An 18,894-nucleotide genomic window follows, 5' to 3' on the forward strand; every position below is an offset into this window, starting at 1 on the left:
AAGCAGATTCTGGGGAGTAGGGGGATTGATGTCCTGGGCTTGCTGTGTCTGTAAAGCGTACGGGCCATCGGTGAGTTTTCTATAGAAGAGTCTATGACGGTCCTTCCAGACCTGACCTCTGGAGAGGCCCCAGCTCCAGGGTGGAGGACAGAAGCATCTAGGGTCTTCCCAGCTGTGTAAGGACCACTCCTTTCCCTAGGTTTTGTGGAACCTTCACTCAACTGCCCAGCCAAGTCCTGCCACCTCCTCCAGGAAGGCAGCCCTGATCAGCCTGGCTATGGCTGCTCTATTTTCTCCTCGACTGTACCCTCTTGGCCATTACCTCATCTAGTCTTAAGGCATCTCATGAGCTATGCCTTGGAAGTCTTCAAGGTGGGGCCACATCCCTCTGTCTCTTGAAGCCTCCACATTGTCCTGTACAGGGATCCCCCCGCCAACACAGACACCCATGGAAAAAAGCCATGCGGCCCGGGAGCCCCGCCCCTCCCTGGATAGAGCTGGTTCCCAGCAGTCTCAGCCAGCGGGATTCTAGGGAAAACCAAACAGAAGCCTTGAGAGGCTTTGGGTCAGGCTGACTCAGGCGAGCAGAGGGGAGAGGCAGGCGAAGGGAGGGGTTCGTTTTTGTCCAATCCAGAAGCATGTGCCGGATGGCTGGATCCTCATAACCCCCGGCCAGAGGCACTCTAGCCAGTGACCTACATCCTGGCGTGCCTGCGTGTGTGTGTGTGTGTGTGTTTGTGTGTGCACATGAATGCATGTTGAGGGCATGAGCCTGTGTGAGTAGGACGGTGTACATGTGAGTGGGTCTCCATCTTGGCTGGCCGTGTCTGCAAAAGCCCATGAGTGAACTTGTGAGCCCGTGGGGGTCCCACATGCCCCCCCCTGTAGAGTTTCCACCCACTCTGCACCAGAACCAGCGGGTCTGGGCTCCAGAAAAGCCGGCTCAAGGCTGCACAGTTCCCTGAAGTGGCAGCTGGGGGTGCCTTTCTGCCAGCCCCCACCCCCACCTCTGCCCTGGACTCTTTCTCCCTTGACCCAAATCTCACATAAACAGCCTCACTTGCTTTTGCTAATGATGGGGTAGAAGGCAGCTGCTAGGAGCAGCGGCAGTGGAGGGAGGGGAACCGCTGTGTGAGGCTGAACCACGAGGTAGACAGAGAGGTCAGGAGGGAGGGTGCGTGGCTGCGCTCTGGCCTCCCAAAGCTGAAGAGGGGGGTTGCATTCAGGGCCTCCCTAAGGGGCCCTCTGGGGGGCTGCTTTCCCTCCAGGTATCTTCCCAGAGTTGGGGATGGGGACGGATAGAGAGGTGAGGCCCATCCTTGACCCAGTGGCCATGCCAACTCCATGGCCCGGAAGCCAGGGTGCACGGGAGGGTGCCTACTCAGAGAGCCTTTAACTTTGCCTTTCGCCAGCTCTGTGGAGGGTGAGTAGGGTAGCTGTGTGCTCTCATCTGGGGTTCTTCCCCCAGACTGAGCCTCGGATAGCTTGGAGGGGATGGACAGGGCCCACCTCCTCAATCTCTCTCACTTGCTCTGTTTCTCTCTGTCTCATTCTGTCTCTCACTGTCTCTTTCCATCTCTCTGTCTCTCACTGTCCCTCTGTCTCTTTCTGTCTCTCTGCCCCTGATAGTGATTCTAAAGGGCAGCTACTGGAATTGGAGGAAGAGGGTGCTGGAGCCTGGGGGGCCCATGTTTGATCTATCTATCCATGTATGTATGTATCTGTGTATCTATGTATCTATCTATCCTTGAAGTTGAAATACAATGTTATATCAGTTTCAGGTACGCATGATAGTGATTCTTGACAATCACATACATTACGAAATGTACTTTTGTGAGCGAACTTACCATCTGTCACCAAACAAAATAATTACAACATTATTGACTCTATTCCCCACGCTATGCTTTTCATCCCTGTGACTTAGGTATTTTATAACCGGAGGTCTGCCCCTCTGAATCCCCTCTACCTATTTGGCCCATCCCCGCCCCCTGCCAACCATCAGTTTTTTCTCTGTGTTTAAGAGTCTGTTTCTGTGCTTTTTCCCCCCAGAATCCCTAAGACCCCCAATCTACACTTCTGTGCAACAGAGTGTCCCCTCCCCTGAGCCAGGTCAGCTAAGTCCAGGTGGCTGCCCACCTGTGGGAGGTCACAGTACCAGCAGGAGACGCTGAGCCTGGGAAGGGACTGAGAAGCTGAGAGGGGAGCCAAGAAGGCCGGTTGGGCTCCTGGCCACTCACCCAGGCCTGCTCAGCTGGTTTCCAGTGCTGAGGCTCCAGAGGTCTCCGTTCCTCAAAGTCCCTGCAAGCTCAGCTTCTAGGGAGAAGTAGGAGGGCAGGAGTAGGTGGCTGTCCATCTGAAATTGGCCAGGAAGGGCAGTGCATCTTGACAAGATAAGCCAGCCAGACAGGGAACAAAGACAGGGACGGGACACCGCGCAGCACATGGAACTCTCTGGAAAACCCATTTTACAAAGGAGGCAGCTGAGGCACAGAGACGTTTGGTGATTAACCTCTGGTCAAATTACTAGGAAGCGGCCAAGTCAGGATTCGAACCTTGGCCCGCTAACTCCAAAGCCCGCATGGGTCCCACCGTGTGCCTACACAGAGTGCCCCGTATCCCCAGCGTTCCAGGGAGAAGCAGGAGGGGCTGTCTCCACCTGCCTGTCCCACCCATTACGTAGATGTGCCGGCTGAGACTTGGGAGGGCCAAAGCCATCAGGTGAAGGGAGGAATCAGGGCACCATGCAGTCAGAGCCAGCTTCTGGGAGAGGGAGCTGGCGCGGGCAGCAGGGGAGAGCCCCCACAGGTAGAGAGGGTGGAGAGAAATGAGATTTAGGTAAGTGGAGGGCAGCAGGGAGCGCACCTCAGCAGGAGAAACAGCAGAAGCAAAGGGACTGAGGTGGGAATGAGCTTCTAGAGGGTTTGGCCGGAAGCCTGGGAGTGACTGCTGGGAAGGCTGGGGGGCGGGCGGGGGAGGGGGATGAGTGAAGACGTGGTGGGGGGAGCTTTACCCTCAGGTAGGACCTTCAGCCTTGGCACTATTGACATTTAGGGCCAGACAACTCTGTCCAGCCGGCTGTCCTGCCCCTCCCCCAGCCCAAGTGGTGCCAATCAAAAATGTCTCCGGCCATTGAAAAATGTTCCCTGCGGGATAAAATCGCCCCTGGTTAAGGATGACGTCCCGCAGTAAGCAGGAGCCCTGGAAGGGATTTGAGCAGGGGAGGGGCAGGGTCCAAAATGTAGCCAGCGATCGCCTGCACTCCTGCCCCTGGTCCCTGCCCCTCAGTGCCCACCTCGTCCTGCAGCCGCCCCAGGCTAAGCGAGTGTGGATGCCCACTGGATGCCAACGCAGATGCCCAGCTGAGTGGTGGGACAAAAGGGCTTGTGTTTGGGGATGGAACCTCCCCCTCCCCCACCGCAGCATGGGGGGTGGGAAGGCAGTGATCCGAGAGCCAAGAGGGGCTGCAAGGCTGGGGCAGGGGCTGTCAGAGCCCAGAGTTGGATAGAAAGGACTAGAAGGGGGTGGGGAAGCTAACCTTCTGCTTGAGTTCCTGTTCACAAACAGAGGGCCTAAAATCAAAGCATCCCAGCCAATCTGCATGGACTTTCCAACTCATTCTGACCCCATGGTCCTGGGGGTGAAGGGGTCAAGGGCTGCATTCCAAGCTGGGGCCAGGCCAAGGTGGGAACAGCCGGCCGCCCAAAGCCCCTATTCTCTTCTGTGCACAGGATATGTCTCAGAGGGAAACAGGGCCACATGGAGGATGTTGAGGGAAGGTAAGGGCAGGGGAGGGGGTGGTGACAAGGGGAAGGAAAGCCCCACTTTCACAGTGTCCCCCCCCCCCCTGCCCCAAACGAGTGTGCAGCCAGATGAGCTTCTGAAATGTGTACTGATCTCCCCATCGCTCCTGGTTCCCCACGACCCTCAGGACCAGCCCACAGCCCTGGGACAGCCTTTCGAGGGTGCTTGTCTCACTCCACCTGCCACACGCCCCCCCTGCCCCCAAGTCCACATTTCAGCCACACCCAGGGACTGACAGCCTCTCCAGGCCTCTCTTCTGAGCCTTGGGCGCCCACATCCTCCCACCTGCAGTGTCCCCGAACTGGGCTAACTCCCACACATGCGTCGGTGCCCTTTGGTGACCCATGCCTCCAGGAGGCGGTCCCAGCTCCTGCGATTGCTAGTGCTGATTGGTCCAGGATGCAGCTGTCTTTGTGTGTGAAGCCTCCGTCCTGGGCCCGCACCCCCTGCAGCCGTAGGCCCGGCAAAGAAAGCTGAGCATTTTAGAAGGAAGGAGAGAGAGGGAGGGATGAAAAACATGTTTTTAGAGAAGGGAGAAGACAAGAGAGAGACAACGCATAGGCAGCAGTGGGAAGGGACTAGCCTCTCCTCACGGTCACTAGTGAGTGTGCCTGGCAGGCTGACCCCACGGGCCTGTGCGGACAGGCGGATATCATTTCTTTGTGCTCACGCTCCCGGACAGCTCATCGCTCCAGAGGCAGGGCCTTGGGCACAACCTGGCCTTGCTGCCATGCCCCTCCTGAGTTTGGCCCTGGGTGCCCCTATCAAGGCAGGACAGGTGTTCAGGGGGACGGGGACACCCAGGGAGGGACTTAGCTGACCACCTGCACTGCGGGTATTGTCAGCCATCAGTGGAGCTCAGATTCCGTAGTCCTAAGAACCTCAAGAGTCAACAGACTCTGGCTAGGCCAGGGGTTTTCCAACTGTTGGAAGAATCCGGGGGGTCCCAATAAGATGCCAAAATAAGAGAGACCCCCCTCTTCCCCGAACACAGCTCCGCTCAGAGCAGCCGGCTTTCATCTGACGTGAATACCGGGCTTGCGTAAAATTTTTCGTTTGAAACGAGGGTTCGGTAGCTCCATCGGTTTGAAAAGAACCCACCTCCTCAAATAGATGGGGAGTCCAAGGCCGAGGGAGGAATGGAATGGCAGAGCCACGTCAGCCTCCTGGCCCTTCCTGCTGGAACCCACACCTCTCTGCTGAAAGCATGAATGTGATTGAAGAATAGGAGTCTGGAAGCAGGTTTGGTCTGATAACACCGAATGGCGGCAAAGGACACTGGTTGCTGGGGTGAGGGGGGTGGATGGGAAAGAGGAACTGCTCCAGAGTGGGAAGGGAAGAGCTGAGCTGGGTGGCTGGTCACCGTGCCCGTGGTTCACTTGCACTCGACCCGGCCCGTTTCCAAAGCTGTTCAAAGACGCTACACAGCCTTCCTGGCTTCAGCCAGAGTAGCAGCAGATAGAGAATCAGAATCTCAGGGGCCAAGCCTCAACTCCTCCATTTACTCGCCTGACCTGGGCCAGCTTAACCTCCTCTTGAGACTCAGTTTCTTCCTCGAGAAAATGGGACTAACGATACTCCCATATCAGAGTTGTTGTGAGGGGTACATGAGAACACAGAGTAGGGGCTGAACAGGTCCTGGTGGGCTCAGGGTCCTTCCTTGTACATGAACTTGAGGGGGCTCACAATCTAAGGATCAAACCCCAGCTACGCCCCTTACTAACTGTGTGACTTGAGGCAAGTGTCGTAACCTCCCTGCCTCGGCTTTCGCATCTGTAAAATAGGGATAACAGTCGCACGCACCTGCCTGATGGGAAGTAATGAGTTAATAAGCATAAAGTACCTAGAACGGGGCCGCCTAAGTGTTTGTTATCAATCTTTGATTTCAAATAACAGCAGAGACTAGGTCTTGCAGAGGAGAGAGCCCAGAATGGGATAAAAGAATGAATGAGGGAATGAATGAATGCAAGAAAAATGAGGGTTCTCCCAGGGAATGTCTTGTGGTCCTCACCCATTAGTGGTGCCTTCCCGCGGCTGCCCTTGGCTGGGACCGCCCTGCCACCCGCTCCCTGTGGCTCGACCCCCTGCATTTTTCTGCAAACACACAGGAGTAGGATTCCATTTCGCCCCGAGATGACTTTGGGTGATAAAGAAGTAACTTCAGCCTCTTTGAATTGAATCTTCTCTCCAGAACGTGTAACAAACCTGGAAATTGGAATTGCCCTGGAGCTGATTATTCTGGGAGGGCACCTCCTGGCATTAAAACTAAATTAGATCAAGGTACCTCTGTTATTAGCAAAATAATTCCCCACGATTACAGAATGCAGCCATGAATCCTGATGGCAGATGAACTTCAGGTGACTTACTTGAGACAAATAACTGTGCAAAAATCACAGGCTCATCTAATCGCTTCTCTGTAGCGTTGCAGTCAGGTAATTATGCTAATGGTTATAAGAAATCACCTTTTGTGGTCTGGGATTGGGAGGGCTTGAGACAGAAATGTGTGTGGCAGATATTACCTGCTTCGAGCAGGAGAGGCCGGGCGCCATGTTTGATTCTAAAATGGGCCATTTCTGGGGAGCTGGTTTGGTCCCTTGTCAACTGGGGGAGAAACCTGTTATGCAGTCAGGAGAGCAGTGGCTTCATTATTCATCTCTTTTCAGATCATCTTAATATAGGAAATTGAATTTGTCTAAGTTCCACTGTTGAGCATGGCAATTCCAAGAAGCAAATTAAACTACAAAAGCTCAGGACCTTTGAGTCGGTTCCATTCAGCGAATCTGTATTTGTGCCCACTGGGTGCCCGGCACTGATCTAGGCACGCGCAGGGGGCACGTGCCCACATTTCAGACGGTGCCTGGTGCTCTCTGAACATGGTCTCTCGTCCCCTTAGCAACCTGACAGAGGTGGTATTGTCCCCATTTTAGAGACACAGGAAGCGGAGGCTCAGAGATGTGAAATGACTTGCCCAAGGGGCGGCTGCTACTGATTGATGGAGAGGATTATGTCTATTCTCCCAGAGAAATCTAGGAGGCCTCCTGGAGGAGTGGACCTGGGGAGGGCATGGTAGGGTAGTGGAGGAAACAGTGGGGCAAAAACTCAGAGGCAGGAGATTAAAGCGGGGGCGGGTTCAAGGATGGGAGATGGGGTTGGAAGAGTGCCCGAGGATCAGACAATAGAGACCTCAAATGACAACCAAGGGTTTGGATAATGGGAGGGATACAGTGGAATCTGAGCGGGACCTGGGCTACAGTCTGGGCGGTCCACTCGTGGGCAGCTGGCAGGAACAGGGTCAGAAGGTGATGAAGGATGATAATGGATGATTTTTTGGTATAAGTATGTCCCCAGCGTTGCATAAGACAGACTTACGCTAAAAAATTATTCGTCGTTTATATGAAATTCACACTTAATTGGGCATCTTGGATTTCATCTGGCAATCCTAGCCCAGCTGGCTTCCGGTTACTAGCTGTTTCCTCTGCCTGATACGACTTTCCCTGATGGGCACACCTCCTGGCCAACTCCTATCCACTCTTTGAAGCCCTGAATTCCTCACTACTGCTGTGGCAACATTTATCACCCACTATGATCATTAATTTCTTATGTAATTCTAATATCTATCTAATAGCTGTCCCTCTTCTGAGCAGCCAACGTCACTTGCAGCCGCATAGGGAAAAAAAAAAAAAAAGGCCATGCCTCACTCCATTTCCGGACCCCATTCCCACCCCAGATTGCCTCCAATTTCTGCTTCTGTCTCAGGATGAGCCAGCCTCGCTGCCCCTCCTGAGATCTTGCCTGCTTCCACGAATATCACTCACCTCTCCCCCTCTCCTGGGTCATTCCCGTCAGCAGGACGCACAGCGCCTCCCGCGCTCCCCGTCACAGGTTGGGTTTTCTGGGAGGCAGGCTCTGAGACATATTCTCTCTCGTGCAGGGGGTTTTTCAGGGACTGTTCCAGGGCTCAGTGCCTGTAGGCGGGAAGGGCAGGAAGCCAGACTAGGCAGAAGAAGTTGACCTGTCAGATAGTCACAGTGTTGGCCTCTGCCCACACCACGTGGGGTCCGGGAAGGGCCCGGAGCAGGGAAGGCCCTTCAGAGTTGTCCTGAACCCTGATCTGGGTTGCACATGACAGCATCCACCCCTCCCCCACCCCAGAACATTCCAAGCTCCTGGGTGTGGCATTGAGGGCCCCTCATGCCCCAGCCCTGCCTCCCTTTCCTACCTCCTCTCTCACAGCTGCTTGCTTGGAACTCCCTGAGCACACTGGGCGGCCTCACACTGCCATACTTTTGCCTGGACTGTTTCCCCTTCCCCTGGCTGATTCTCTCTGCTCCTTTAAGACACACTCAGAGGCCATCTCCTTAAAAGCCTTTCCCGGGGGTGCCTGGGTGGCTCAGTTGGCTCCGGGCGCGATCTCACAGTTTGTGGGTTCAAGCCCCGCGTCGGACTCTGTGCTGACAGCTCAGAGCCTGGAGCCTGCTTCAGATTCTGTGTGTGTGTCTCTCTCTCTGCCCCTCCCCGGCTTTTGCTCTGTCTCCCTCTGTCTCTCAAAAATAAATAAAACGTTAAAAAGCCTTTCCTGGAGCCACCACCACTCAGGGCCAGCAGCCCAGCCTGCGGTGCCAGGGCTCCCGGGGCCACCCACCCACCTCTGTCATGAGCACTCTGGGGGCTCCTCCCATGTGGGCCCCGGGGTCCGTGCACAGGGGAGCTGATCCGTGCACAGTGGTGGCGTTGACTTCTCTTCCCAGCAGTTGACCCTGACTTGGGCACTTGGGGAATTCACGGAGGGCAGGGGTGGAAGGAAATCTTCCAGGCTGACTAAACCGGGCATGGCTGTGCCCCTCGGAACAGGGTCACCCTGGGAACCAGAGCCATCCTCCACTTCAGGGTCACGGATGTGTGGTCCACTCTGTCTAACTCCGGTTGCATTTTCTGGCGGTGGTGAGGTTTACACATCTCTGCTGTTCGTCCTCTGTGACCCTCACTGCCCCGCTCGCACATCCAAGCTTCCCTTTGTTGCCTCCTCTCCCTCCGTTCACGGCACCCTTGACCCGGGTTCCTGCCAGCCTGGGTCCTCATCACATGATGTCTCTGTCGATGTCATTTTGAATCTCACCGCCATCATCAGGTGAGATAAAGTCAGAGAAATGTCCTTCCGTTTCCAACCGGGAGGCCATTGGTGACCTCCCTGAGGAGCACTGAGATGGCAGAACTTACTCTGGGCAGCGTTCCGCCTTGCGTGGCCATTTGCATAGGACAAAGTGCCAACAGTAGCCTGTGTCACCGGGATAATATGACATTGTCCAGTGAGATCTGCATCAAAGAGGATCGGCTCATTAGTTCAGAAAATCTCATCTGAACCCGTGAAGCACACGGTGTTGTTCTTTCCCAGTGACCACACAGCCCTGTGGACTCCGTGTATTTGTTTGCTCGCACAACATGTAACACCGGCCAATTCATCTTCTGGAGTGTGGACCATCAGCAATTTGCCATCCTGTATGTCGCCTTGATGGAAGCTCCCGACGAGTGGACATATGTGGATTTTGCATATATAGTGCCGACAACGCATTTGGTAAAGCGCCTGAGACGCGTCCCCGGGGAGGGTGCCGCAGGCTCTGTCGCCCCTACAGATGGAAGCTGGCGAGGGAGAGACAGGTCCAGATTGAGATCCCTGGGCTACGTGTGAGAACAGATTGGAGGGGGCCAGAGTGGACGTGGGGAGACAGGGAGGAGGGTCTCTGGTTCTGAAATGCTGTGCGGCCCCCTCACCCAGGGGTAACACAAAGGACAGGAGGAAACACAAACACCCAGGAGGTAACACAAAGGACATCCCCCAACATCAGGAGCACTAACTCGGGGCACACTTCTGCCCCTCCCACCACCTGGGCCAACTTCCAGGTGCCTGTGTTTGTGCAGAGCTGGAGAACACTCCTTGGCGGTTTCTTCCCCCGCCTCCTTCTTTCATGGGAAGCCAACTGGGTCCCTTCCACCTTCCCCCGCAAACATCCTCCTCTTGGCCAATATTCACATAATTGCTACCTGTTCCCCAAATGGGGTCACGCGTTTTGCCTCTATTATCTCACCGAATCTTCATGAGAACCCTTTGCAGTAAGCCCTAATCACATCGTAGTTGTGCAGACACAGAAACCAAGGCTCAGAGGAGCCTCGATGCGAACCCAGGTGTCTCTGACCCCAACGGTCACATGACCTCCCAAGAACACTGCAGTGAAGACAGTCAGTCGGCACAGTGGGATCGCTTTCTTTTTGAGGGCTTGGCATGACCCTTTCTCGTTTCTGAGTGTTTGGGTCCACTCGCCCCCTTTGTTCTTTCATGCAACCTTCCCGAGGCGAGATCTTATGCAGGTGACAAGGTTCGTGACCTGGAGGGGCTCCCAGTCTGCCCGGGGAGGAGACAGATCCACAACCAGGTGCAATAATCCACAATGTGATAGACCCGGACGGGGGTGGGTGGATGCTATGAGAAGCCTCTGCCTGGGAGAGTGGATGCGGCTGTCCACGGGCTGAAATGCCAGCGCTGGACGGTAACAGAAGCGGTGGGCGGGGGGTAGGGGCGGGCACTCCAGGAAGAGTAAACAGTTTGTGCAAAGGCATGAAGGCATGCCAGAGGTTGAGGGGCTTGGGAGCTCTAGTTGCACGGAGTGGGGGAGTCTCGGCTGGTGGGGACTAGGGTTGGGAGGATCCCGGGGGAGTCTGAGGAGCAGGCTAGTCACGTTCTCGAGTTTTACAGAGCACTTCGCCATGAGTCATGCTTTTGTGCCGAGCGCTTCGCAGACGTGATGGCCACATTATTTAAATCCGGAAAGTGGAGTTCAGAGCAGGACTGCATTTGATGTGGATTTTATATTTTGTACCACCCTGCTTGCTCCGTCCCTTTAAACAAAGGTTATGAAGAGGGGCGCCTGGATGGCTCAGTGGGTTCAGCGCCCGGCTCTTGATCTCAGCTCAGGTCATGATCTCGCAGTTCGTGAGTTCAAGCCCCGCGTCAGGCTCTGCGCTGGTGGTGCAGAGCCTGCTTGGGATTCTCTCTCTCTCTCTGTCCCTCTCTGCCCCTTCCTCATTCTCTCTCTCTCTCTCACACACACAAAATAAATAAACATTAAAATTTTTTTAATTTTTTTATTTTTATTTATTTTTTTTAAATTTTTTTTTAACGTTTATTTATTTTTGAGACAGAGAGAGACAGAGCATGAACGGGGGAGGGTCAGAGAGAGAGGGAGACACAGAATCCAAAACAGGCTCCAGGCTCTGAGCCATCAGCACAGAGCCCGACGCGGGGCTCGAACTCACGGACTGCGAGATCATGACCTGAGCCGAAGTTGGACGCTTAACCGACTGAGCCACCCAGGCGCCCCTAAAATTTTTTTTAAAAAGAGGTTTTAAAGAAAAGGTCACAAAGGGTAAAACAAACACCTAAGTACCTTGACCCAGGTCAAGAAATGAAACCTTAACCAATATGGATGAAGCCCCTTCCCACCATCCTTCACATCTCCCTCTCCCCGCCCCGAGGCAAACACTTCACTAAATGGTGTATTTATCACTCTTCTGAATTTCTTCATACTTTTACCCAAACTGGGCATTCCTGGAAATATATGGCATCGTTTTGTTTCTCACGTTTTAAAAATCTCCAGGAATGATCTCATCCAATGTGATCTTCTGGAACTTGCTCCCCATCCCCCAACCTAGGATTCGTAAGGAACCTCCATTCATTTTTCACTACCGTATAAAACTTCACTGACTGATCCACCCTTTGTTTATACCTTCTTCCGCTGATGGACACCGAGGCTGCTTCCGATTCTTTATGAGGATTACACACTGTGGCGATGAGCAAGCCCCAGGTTTATCCCAGAAGCCAAGTTCTCCGGGTCACCGGGGTATATTACACATCTTCAACATTTCCGGATGCCGTCAAATTGTTTTCCAGGGTGGTGGCCCCATTTCCCCTTCTCCCAGCCGTGCGTGAGAATTCCCTGTGTGCAATATCTTCATCAACCCTATGCCCTCCTACCTCTTTGCTCTCTGCTGATCTCAGGGGTGTGCAATGCCGCTTCCCCGGGGTCTTATCTTGCATTTCCCTGATTAAGAGGGAGGTTCTCTGCGAATTCATATGTTTCCTGGCCATGCACGGTTTCCCTTCTTCAAATTGCCTGTTCCTATGTCTTGCTCAACTTTCTCTTGTTTCTTTTGAGAATCGATTTGTAGAAGATCTTTGTAGGTTTTGGATACTGTGTCCCAGGAGTTTTATACTTTAACGAAGTGTATCAATCTTTTCCTTGATGGTTTGTGCTTTTGGGGTCTTTAAGAAATCTTTCCCTGTTACACAAGTTCTTTGTGTTTAAGTCTTGAATCCACCTGGGATTGATTTTCTTAATGCATGGCGTGAGGTAGGGACTCCCCCTCATTTTTTCCCTCACATGGACATCCAGTCCCTCTGAAGAGTTCACCCTTTTCCCAGGGACTTGTGACACCACTTTTGCCACATGTCAAGTTTCCATACATGTGTCGGTCTATTTGTGCAGCCTCCGTTCTAGTCCACTGGCCTATTCATCTATAAATGCATTGCTTTATCACTCATTACATGAACATGCCTACCAGGCTTTTCTTTTTTTGCAAAGACTTTCTTTCTCACATGCTGTCTCTTGGGCTGCTAAGACTCCCTTATGCAGAAAGGAAACTGAGGCACAGAGGTGAGAAGACTTGCCAAGGTCACACAACCGGAAGATGTTGGATTAGGGCTTCTGTGGGATTCCGAAGCCACCCTGTCCATCTACCCCATATAGCCCAGGCTCGGAGGGCCTCTACCTGACCCTCTGGCTCATCTCATACAGGATTTTTCACTCTTCCTTCTTTCAACCGGTAGCTCCTGAATCATGTGAGTGTGCCAGCTTCTGAAGATGTTGGGACTCAGATCTCATTTCTGGCGGGGGAGGGGGGCCTCTCCCCAGTGCTGGAGACCAGTAGGAAGGGTGGGACCCTAGGTGGACATTTTATGGGAAGTGGGCTGAAGCCTGGGGGACAGCAGGAGGAAGGCAGGTGGAGTTTCAGAGTCAATTTAGAGAGCCCCATGCGGGGCGCGCACTTGGGGCCCAGGGCTGCCTTCAGAGAGACGCCGGCTTCCCCGGGGGGAATTAGAGGCGTCCCCCCCCCCCCCCCCACCCCATGGCCACCCCTCCCGCCCTCCCGCCTCGAGAGGCAGGAATGTGAAGGATCAGCTTTCAGCAGAGCTGCGGCTGCCTTTCCGGGGAGCTCCCGGTGCAGGCCCTTCCCGAGCGGCCGAATTAACTGGTTCTGTCTGTCCAACTGGGAGAACAGCTCCGGCTAAAAATAGCGCCCTGCCCCGCGCTGCTGGCCCGGAGCCGGGGCCGCGACTGTGGGAGTCCCGGGCCGCGACAGTCCGAGGAACCGGGGGAGCCCCGGACGCCCCACCCCGGGCCTGGCCCAGTCCCGCCCCCGAGGCCGCGGAGGAAGCCGCGGGCACGGTGCCGTCCCCACAGGTGCCGCGGAGGGTGGCAGGCCAGCGGGCCGAGGAGCGGCCGAGGCCGTCCGGGATGGGAGCCGGCGGCGGGGCCTCCCGCGCGCTCGCCTGGGCCTCCCTGCCCCTGCTGGGGCCTCCGGCCGGCGCGCTCTGCGAGGACCCGCTCTGCTGCCGAGGTAAGGCAGGGCCGGCGGCGGGCGTGCCCCCGCTCTTCCCGGACACTTGGCGGGGGCCTCCTTCTCCTTCCCCACCCCGGGTCCGCGGCGGGGGGCGAGCGAGGGAGAGAGGCCAGGCATCCGCGCCAGGCTCCGGGAGTGAAGCCAGGCGCTCTCTGCAAACTCACCTTTAGTTTGAAAAAGTCGCAGTCCGGCCACCACGTCTGAGAAGCGTTCGCTTCCCTTCGGCCTCAGTCTTCCTGTCTGGAAAATGGGAATAACAAAATCGCCAAGCTTTAGTGTTCGCTGTGACCCCGAGAGAAGTTGGGGGAACCCGTTGCCGCGGATCGCAAGGGTTCTGGAGAAGTTGGCCCGAATCCAGATGGGGTTCTGGAGAGTTTATGTTGGTGGGAGAGCTGCAAGGGCCTTCCCCGGGACCTTCCCTCACCTGCCATCCGGTCCCAGAGCTTTGCACCCGCATCGGCCCCGCGGCCCCCGGCGGTCGGGGATCCAGGCAAGCTCACCGCGAAGTGTAAGGGGCCCGAGGACGCGCGCGAATCCTTGTGGGAGAGGAGGGTGTTGAGTAGAAGAGGGGTGGGGAGAGTCGCGGTGCAGTTCTCAGACCTGTACCCCCCCCCCCCCCCCCCAGCCCCCAGCCCGAAGCCGGCATTTTGTCTTTGACGTCCCGGGGGCTGGGGAAGGAGCGCGGCCCGGCCGCACGGAGGGCCTCGGCGGGCTGGCTGAGACGGCCGGCTGGGACCGGGAAGGGGAGGGAGGGGAGCGTGTGGCCCGGCCTGGATCCCGGGTCCGAGAGCGGACAGGGGGCGTGTGCCGAGAGCCGAGGGGACCGGACTTGCTCAGTCTGGAAGGCTGGCCGGGGCGGGGTGGCAGGAGTGGGGTCGATTGGCCAAACAGGTGCGCCCCCGCCCCGCCCCTCCCCGCCTCCGCCGGGTCCCGGCCCGGCGGGCGGAGCTGCGGGTGGCGGGGCCTGCGATTGGCGGGGCTGGGCCGGCCGGGTGGCCGGGGGAGCCCGGGAGCCCTGGAGCCCGAGCAGCGCGGCGCAGGCGGAGGCGCGGAGCCGGCCGGAGCGCGCTCCTGCCGGGCCCGCCGCCGGCTTGGCCCGCTCCGCCTGGCTGGCGCTACGGAAACTTTCCTGCGGCCTCGCGACCCCGCGACCCCGCCGCCTCGTGACCCTGGCCCTGTGCGGCTCGGGCTCCGGAGCCTTTAGGATGGCAGCGCCCAGCGGCCCGGCCGGCGCGTAGAGGTAAGCGCTAGGGCCCCCGCGCCGGGAAGGGGGGGGGTACCCCGGGGCTTGCAAGGGTCCCAGAGGGGGTCCGAGAGGATCCGGGGGCCCTAATGGAAGGTATGGGGGGGGGGGGGACCGGACTGAGGAGGGGGCTGCGACTTTGCTTTACTTAACCCTCTTCTACCCTACAGTCCTCCTGTGTCGCCCAGGGGTCTTTGCCAGGTGCGATGACCCTTTTAACTTCCCCGTGCGCCCGGCCTTGATCACTGGGTCCTGGGGAGAGAACCGCGGAGGGGGGGCGGGGGTGGGTAACAAGGTTGGCACCCCAGCTGGGGGCCTGCAGCCGGCGGCGCGTTGAGAGTGGGGGGTTTCCTCCAGCCTCCCAACCCCAGTGCTTCCAGTGGTCCCCCCAAACTTCAGACCCTCCTCAGCTCACCCTGGGGGTTGGTACTTGAACAGCCACTCCTCTCATCCCGGAGCCAGGCACCCCAGGGCACCCAAGTTTTAGGTGTTGTTTTGTTCCACCGGTAGCCACTCCTCACTGTTCAGGGGGCGGGGTCATTGAAGAGAGGTCTCTTTCTGGCTTCCTGGGCTGCCCTGAACGGTGAGCTAAGCAGGGTAGCAGCAGGGACCAAACCCGTCTAGGTTCCAGATCGCAGCCTAGTGGGAATGGTTGAGCTTTCTGGTTTCCAGATGCTCCATTCTTTTGAGCTGTCTGGCTTGAGTCATATGGGAACTGAGCCCCTCTCCTCCTGCCCCCCTTCTGCTATTTAGGGGTGAAATCAATTTTGATTTGAATTTAATTTTAATTGAGGGTGGAGGAATAGGTAGCATATCACCTATGGGGATCATCTTCTCTAACATCATTTGCCCTCAGTGTCAAAAGCCAAACACCCTTCTGTGTTTTCCTGACCTCAGACAGTACAGCCAAGAGTTAAACACCAAACCAAACACTAGCTCTGAGGCCTAGAGAATTTGGGTGCAAACCCCAGCCATTCACTAGCTGTGTGTCCTTGGGAAGGCTCCTAACCTCTCTGAGCTCAAAGATCTCACCCCAGGGGGATGTGCTGAGGCTTTAGAAAGGTAAGGCCTGGAAAGCACCTGGCTCGTAGGACAACAGCCTTGGGCTCCAATCTGTATCCTGGAGATTGGGCCCCCTTGCTCCCTGAGCCCCCCAGCCCCTATGTGCCTCAGTTTCCCCTCCTCTCAAAAGTTGGTGTGAACCAGCCTCTCTTAACCAGCCCTTTTGGGAAAAGTACACACATGCCCATATCCTCCAAGGCATACAATTTCAGTGTTTGTAGGGCTCAGATTTAAGACAGCCACATCCGTTCCCCTCCTTACCGTAAACTGCTCAGAAGGCATCAGCCTTTCTACCTACCACTGACCTCTCCCCATTGCTTTTGGATTTGTGGAGGTAAGGGCTGTAAATATCAGAGCAGTGCAAATGCACGAATTAACCAGCATTACAGGGAGAGGGACTGACCTGTAGAACCCGGCTGAAAGTCACCTTCAAGAGCTCTAGGCCACCCTCTCTTCTTCCTTCCCTGGTGCTGTATCTCTACTTGGTGAACGTCTAGTCTTTTTAGCGGGGATCCTCTAGTGACAGTCCACTAGGCAGCTGGTTTCATGATTGGGCAACTCCAGTCTGTTAAAAATTTCTTCCTTTGTGGAGCGGAGATTTGTGTCCCTGTTACTTCTACCCACTGGTTCTGGTACAACCCTTCAGGCATCTCTTACTGGCTCATTTATTCACTGTGGTCCCCTGGTGCCTGCTGTTCTGTTCTTCCCTTAGGCATTGAGCACACTGAGCTGAGTTTGGCAATGATTGTAGCACCGTTTAGTGAGTGTTTATGATACGCTAGGTCCTGTGCTGAGGGCTTTACATGTATTATTTCCTTGGGACATATCATTACCCTCAGGACAACACCTTGAGGCTGATTCCTTTTCTTAAATTTTTTAAAAATGTTTTTTATTTTATTTTTGACACCGAGAGAGACAGAGCATGAGCGGGGGAGGGGCAGAGAGAGAGGGAGACACAGCATCCGAAGCAGGCTCCGGGCTTCGAGCTGTCAGCACAGAGCCCGACGCGGGGCTCCAACTCACATGAGATCATGACCTGAGCCAAAATCGGAGGCTCAACCAGACTGAGCCACCCAGGCGCCCCAGGCTGGTTTCTTTTCTTATCCTCATTTCGCATGTGAAGAAACAGGTTCAGAGAGGTCTCGAGATTTACCCAAGGTCAGACAACCCCTAAGGAGCCGAGCTACATCCCAAACCCAGCATCTGCCTTTAGAGCCCTCGCTTCTAATCGTTATTTTTGTCCTGTGCTGGCCCATGTCGTGCGTGCCCATGAGTGTGTATACATGTGTGCATTCACCCAGGTCTCTGGTGTGTGCTTTATCACAACCACCTGGGGCACCTATTAAAATGCAGATTTCTCATCTCCACACCTAGGGAGTAGAGGAATGTGTACTTTTAAAAACTCCCTGGGTATGGGGGTGCCTGGGTGGTTCAGTCAGTTAAGCATCTGACGTTTGATTTTGGCTCAGGTCATGATCTCAGGGTTTGTGAGATTGAGCCCCTCATCAGGCTCAGCTCAGTGTGGAGCCTGCTTGGGATTCTCTCCCTCCCTCTCTCTCTCTCTCTCTCTGTCCCCTTCCCCCACACACATACTTGCACACACGGTCTCTCTTCTCTCTCAAAATAAATAAATAAACATTCCGAAAAATAACAAATAAGAACACTCCAGGGCCCTTCTCATGCACAGTACAGTCTGGGAACCGTAGCTCTAAGGTGCACTCAGGAAGAGAGTGTGGGAGATGGGTTCCAAGCAATCTAAGTCCAAGCCTTGGCTCCACTCTCTTTGGCTGGTTAGTTTCCCTTTCTGGGGCTTTCTCTCCATTGATAAACAGGCAGGATGTTATACCCACTGGTGGGCTGACTGCTTTCTGTGGAAGTCTCCTGGGTGGCTGTCAGGCATTCTGGGGAGGCCCCTGGAGGACAGAGCTGAGCCTCTCCTGCCACGTCTGGATGTGCATGGCAGCAAGCCTGTGGTTCCCAGGAGGCCCTGTGCCCCCCACCTCCCTCCCCTCAAAGCCTGTGACCTCTGCTTTCTAGAAAGATCAGTGTACCTTGGGTGAGGAACTTGTGCTCAGATTTCTCAGCTGGGCCGGTGAGGACCCAGGAGAAGGGAGCAGGACCCCCCTCCCCTCTCCTTCCTCCTCTGTGGCCCCATGATGACCTCTGTCCTCCCAGACAAGGGACTTCCTGGGGAGGGGAGCGGGTGTGCCTGCCTTGTGCGCATCGATGCTGTAAACCCAGTGGACACCCAGCCCTTCCCCTGGAGGGCTGTTTTGCTGGCCCCTGGGCAGCTCTGGGGGAAATGTCTGACTTCAGGCTGGCTGGGCTGGGCTGGCTTCCAGGAGCGGTGAAGGTAAAGGAATCGTTTGCCTGGGCCTCAGCAGGATCCCAGTCCTGACCTCCTAGCTCTGCTCTACACAGAACACTTGGTCTGCCTTTATTCTGTTTGATCCTGCTGAAAGCACAGAGTTATTAAACACCCATTTTTTTTTTTAACGTTTATTTATTATTGAGAGACAGAGAGACACAGAAGGTGAGCAGGGGAGGGGCAGACAGTGTCTCTGTTTTTAATTTTTTTTAATGTTTATTTATTTTTGAGACAGAGAGAGACAGAGCATGAACAGGGGAGGGGTAGGGAGAGAGGGAGATAAATCCGGAGCAGGCTCCAGGCTCTGAGCCGTCAGCACAGAGCCCGACGCGGGGCTCGAACTCACAAACTGTGAGATCACGACCCGAGCCGAAGTCAGTCGCTTAACCAACTGAGCCACCCAGGCGCCCCATTAAACACCCATTTTACGGAAGAGGCCACTGGAGTCCAGGAAGCTGCTGTGACATGTCCGAAGCTCTAATGTCTGTGTGCATGGGAAAGATGGGAAGGTCAGAACTTGAACCCAGGTCCCTTGAACATAAGCACAGGGCTTTTTTTTTTTTTTTTTTTTTTTCTGTACTGTATCCAATACCCTGTGTTCTACCGCCCCACCTGGTCATGGCTTTGGTGCCAGACCCTCCTGGAAGCCTGAAGACCTGGGTTCTGGCTGGACCACCGCTGGGCTGCGTGACCCTGGGCAGGGCCGGTCATCTCTCACGATTGATTTTTGTTTCCTTGTCTGCAAAGG

General features: G+C 55.4%; 1 protein-coding gene and 1 long non-coding RNA gene across 4 annotated transcripts in view; one reads left to right on the forward strand and one right to left on the reverse strand.

Annotated features, from left to right (window-relative positions):
* DAB2IP (DAB2 interacting protein) overlaps nt 1–18,894 on the forward strand; it is a 187,712-nt gene that overhangs the window by 7,610 nt on the left and 161,208 nt on the right. Inside the window, exon 1 of one of the 3 annotated variants that reach the window (XM_019453952.2) lies at nt 13,352–13,470. The exons of 1 other annotated variant lie outside the window; for it this stretch is intronic. In XM_019453952.2, the coding sequence (XP_019309497.2) occupies nt 13,368–13,470 (103 nt within the window). In that variant the 5' untranslated portion in view covers nt 13,352–13,367. Of the gene's footprint in view, nt 1–13,351; nt 13,471–14,595; nt 14,714–18,894 lie in introns of those variants that run through there. One more of the 3 variants, XM_019453957.2, reaches the window with a different exon arrangement.
* LOC109269866 (uncharacterized) lies at nt 983–14,436 on the reverse strand. The gene is made up of 3 exons (XR_008424333.1): nt 13,974–14,436; nt 13,638–13,713; nt 983–7,766 (listed from the first exon to the last, which is right to left on the reverse strand). It is a non-coding gene; the product is annotated as an uncharacterized LOC109269866 (long non-coding RNA).

This window comes from Panthera pardus, unplaced genomic scaffold (assembly GCF_024362965.1).
Source record: "Panthera pardus isolate Hobbes unplaced genomic scaffold, ASM2436296v1 HiC_scaffold_20, whole genome shotgun sequence".
NCBI lineage: Eukaryota > Metazoa > Chordata > Mammalia > Carnivora > Felidae > Panthera > Panthera pardus.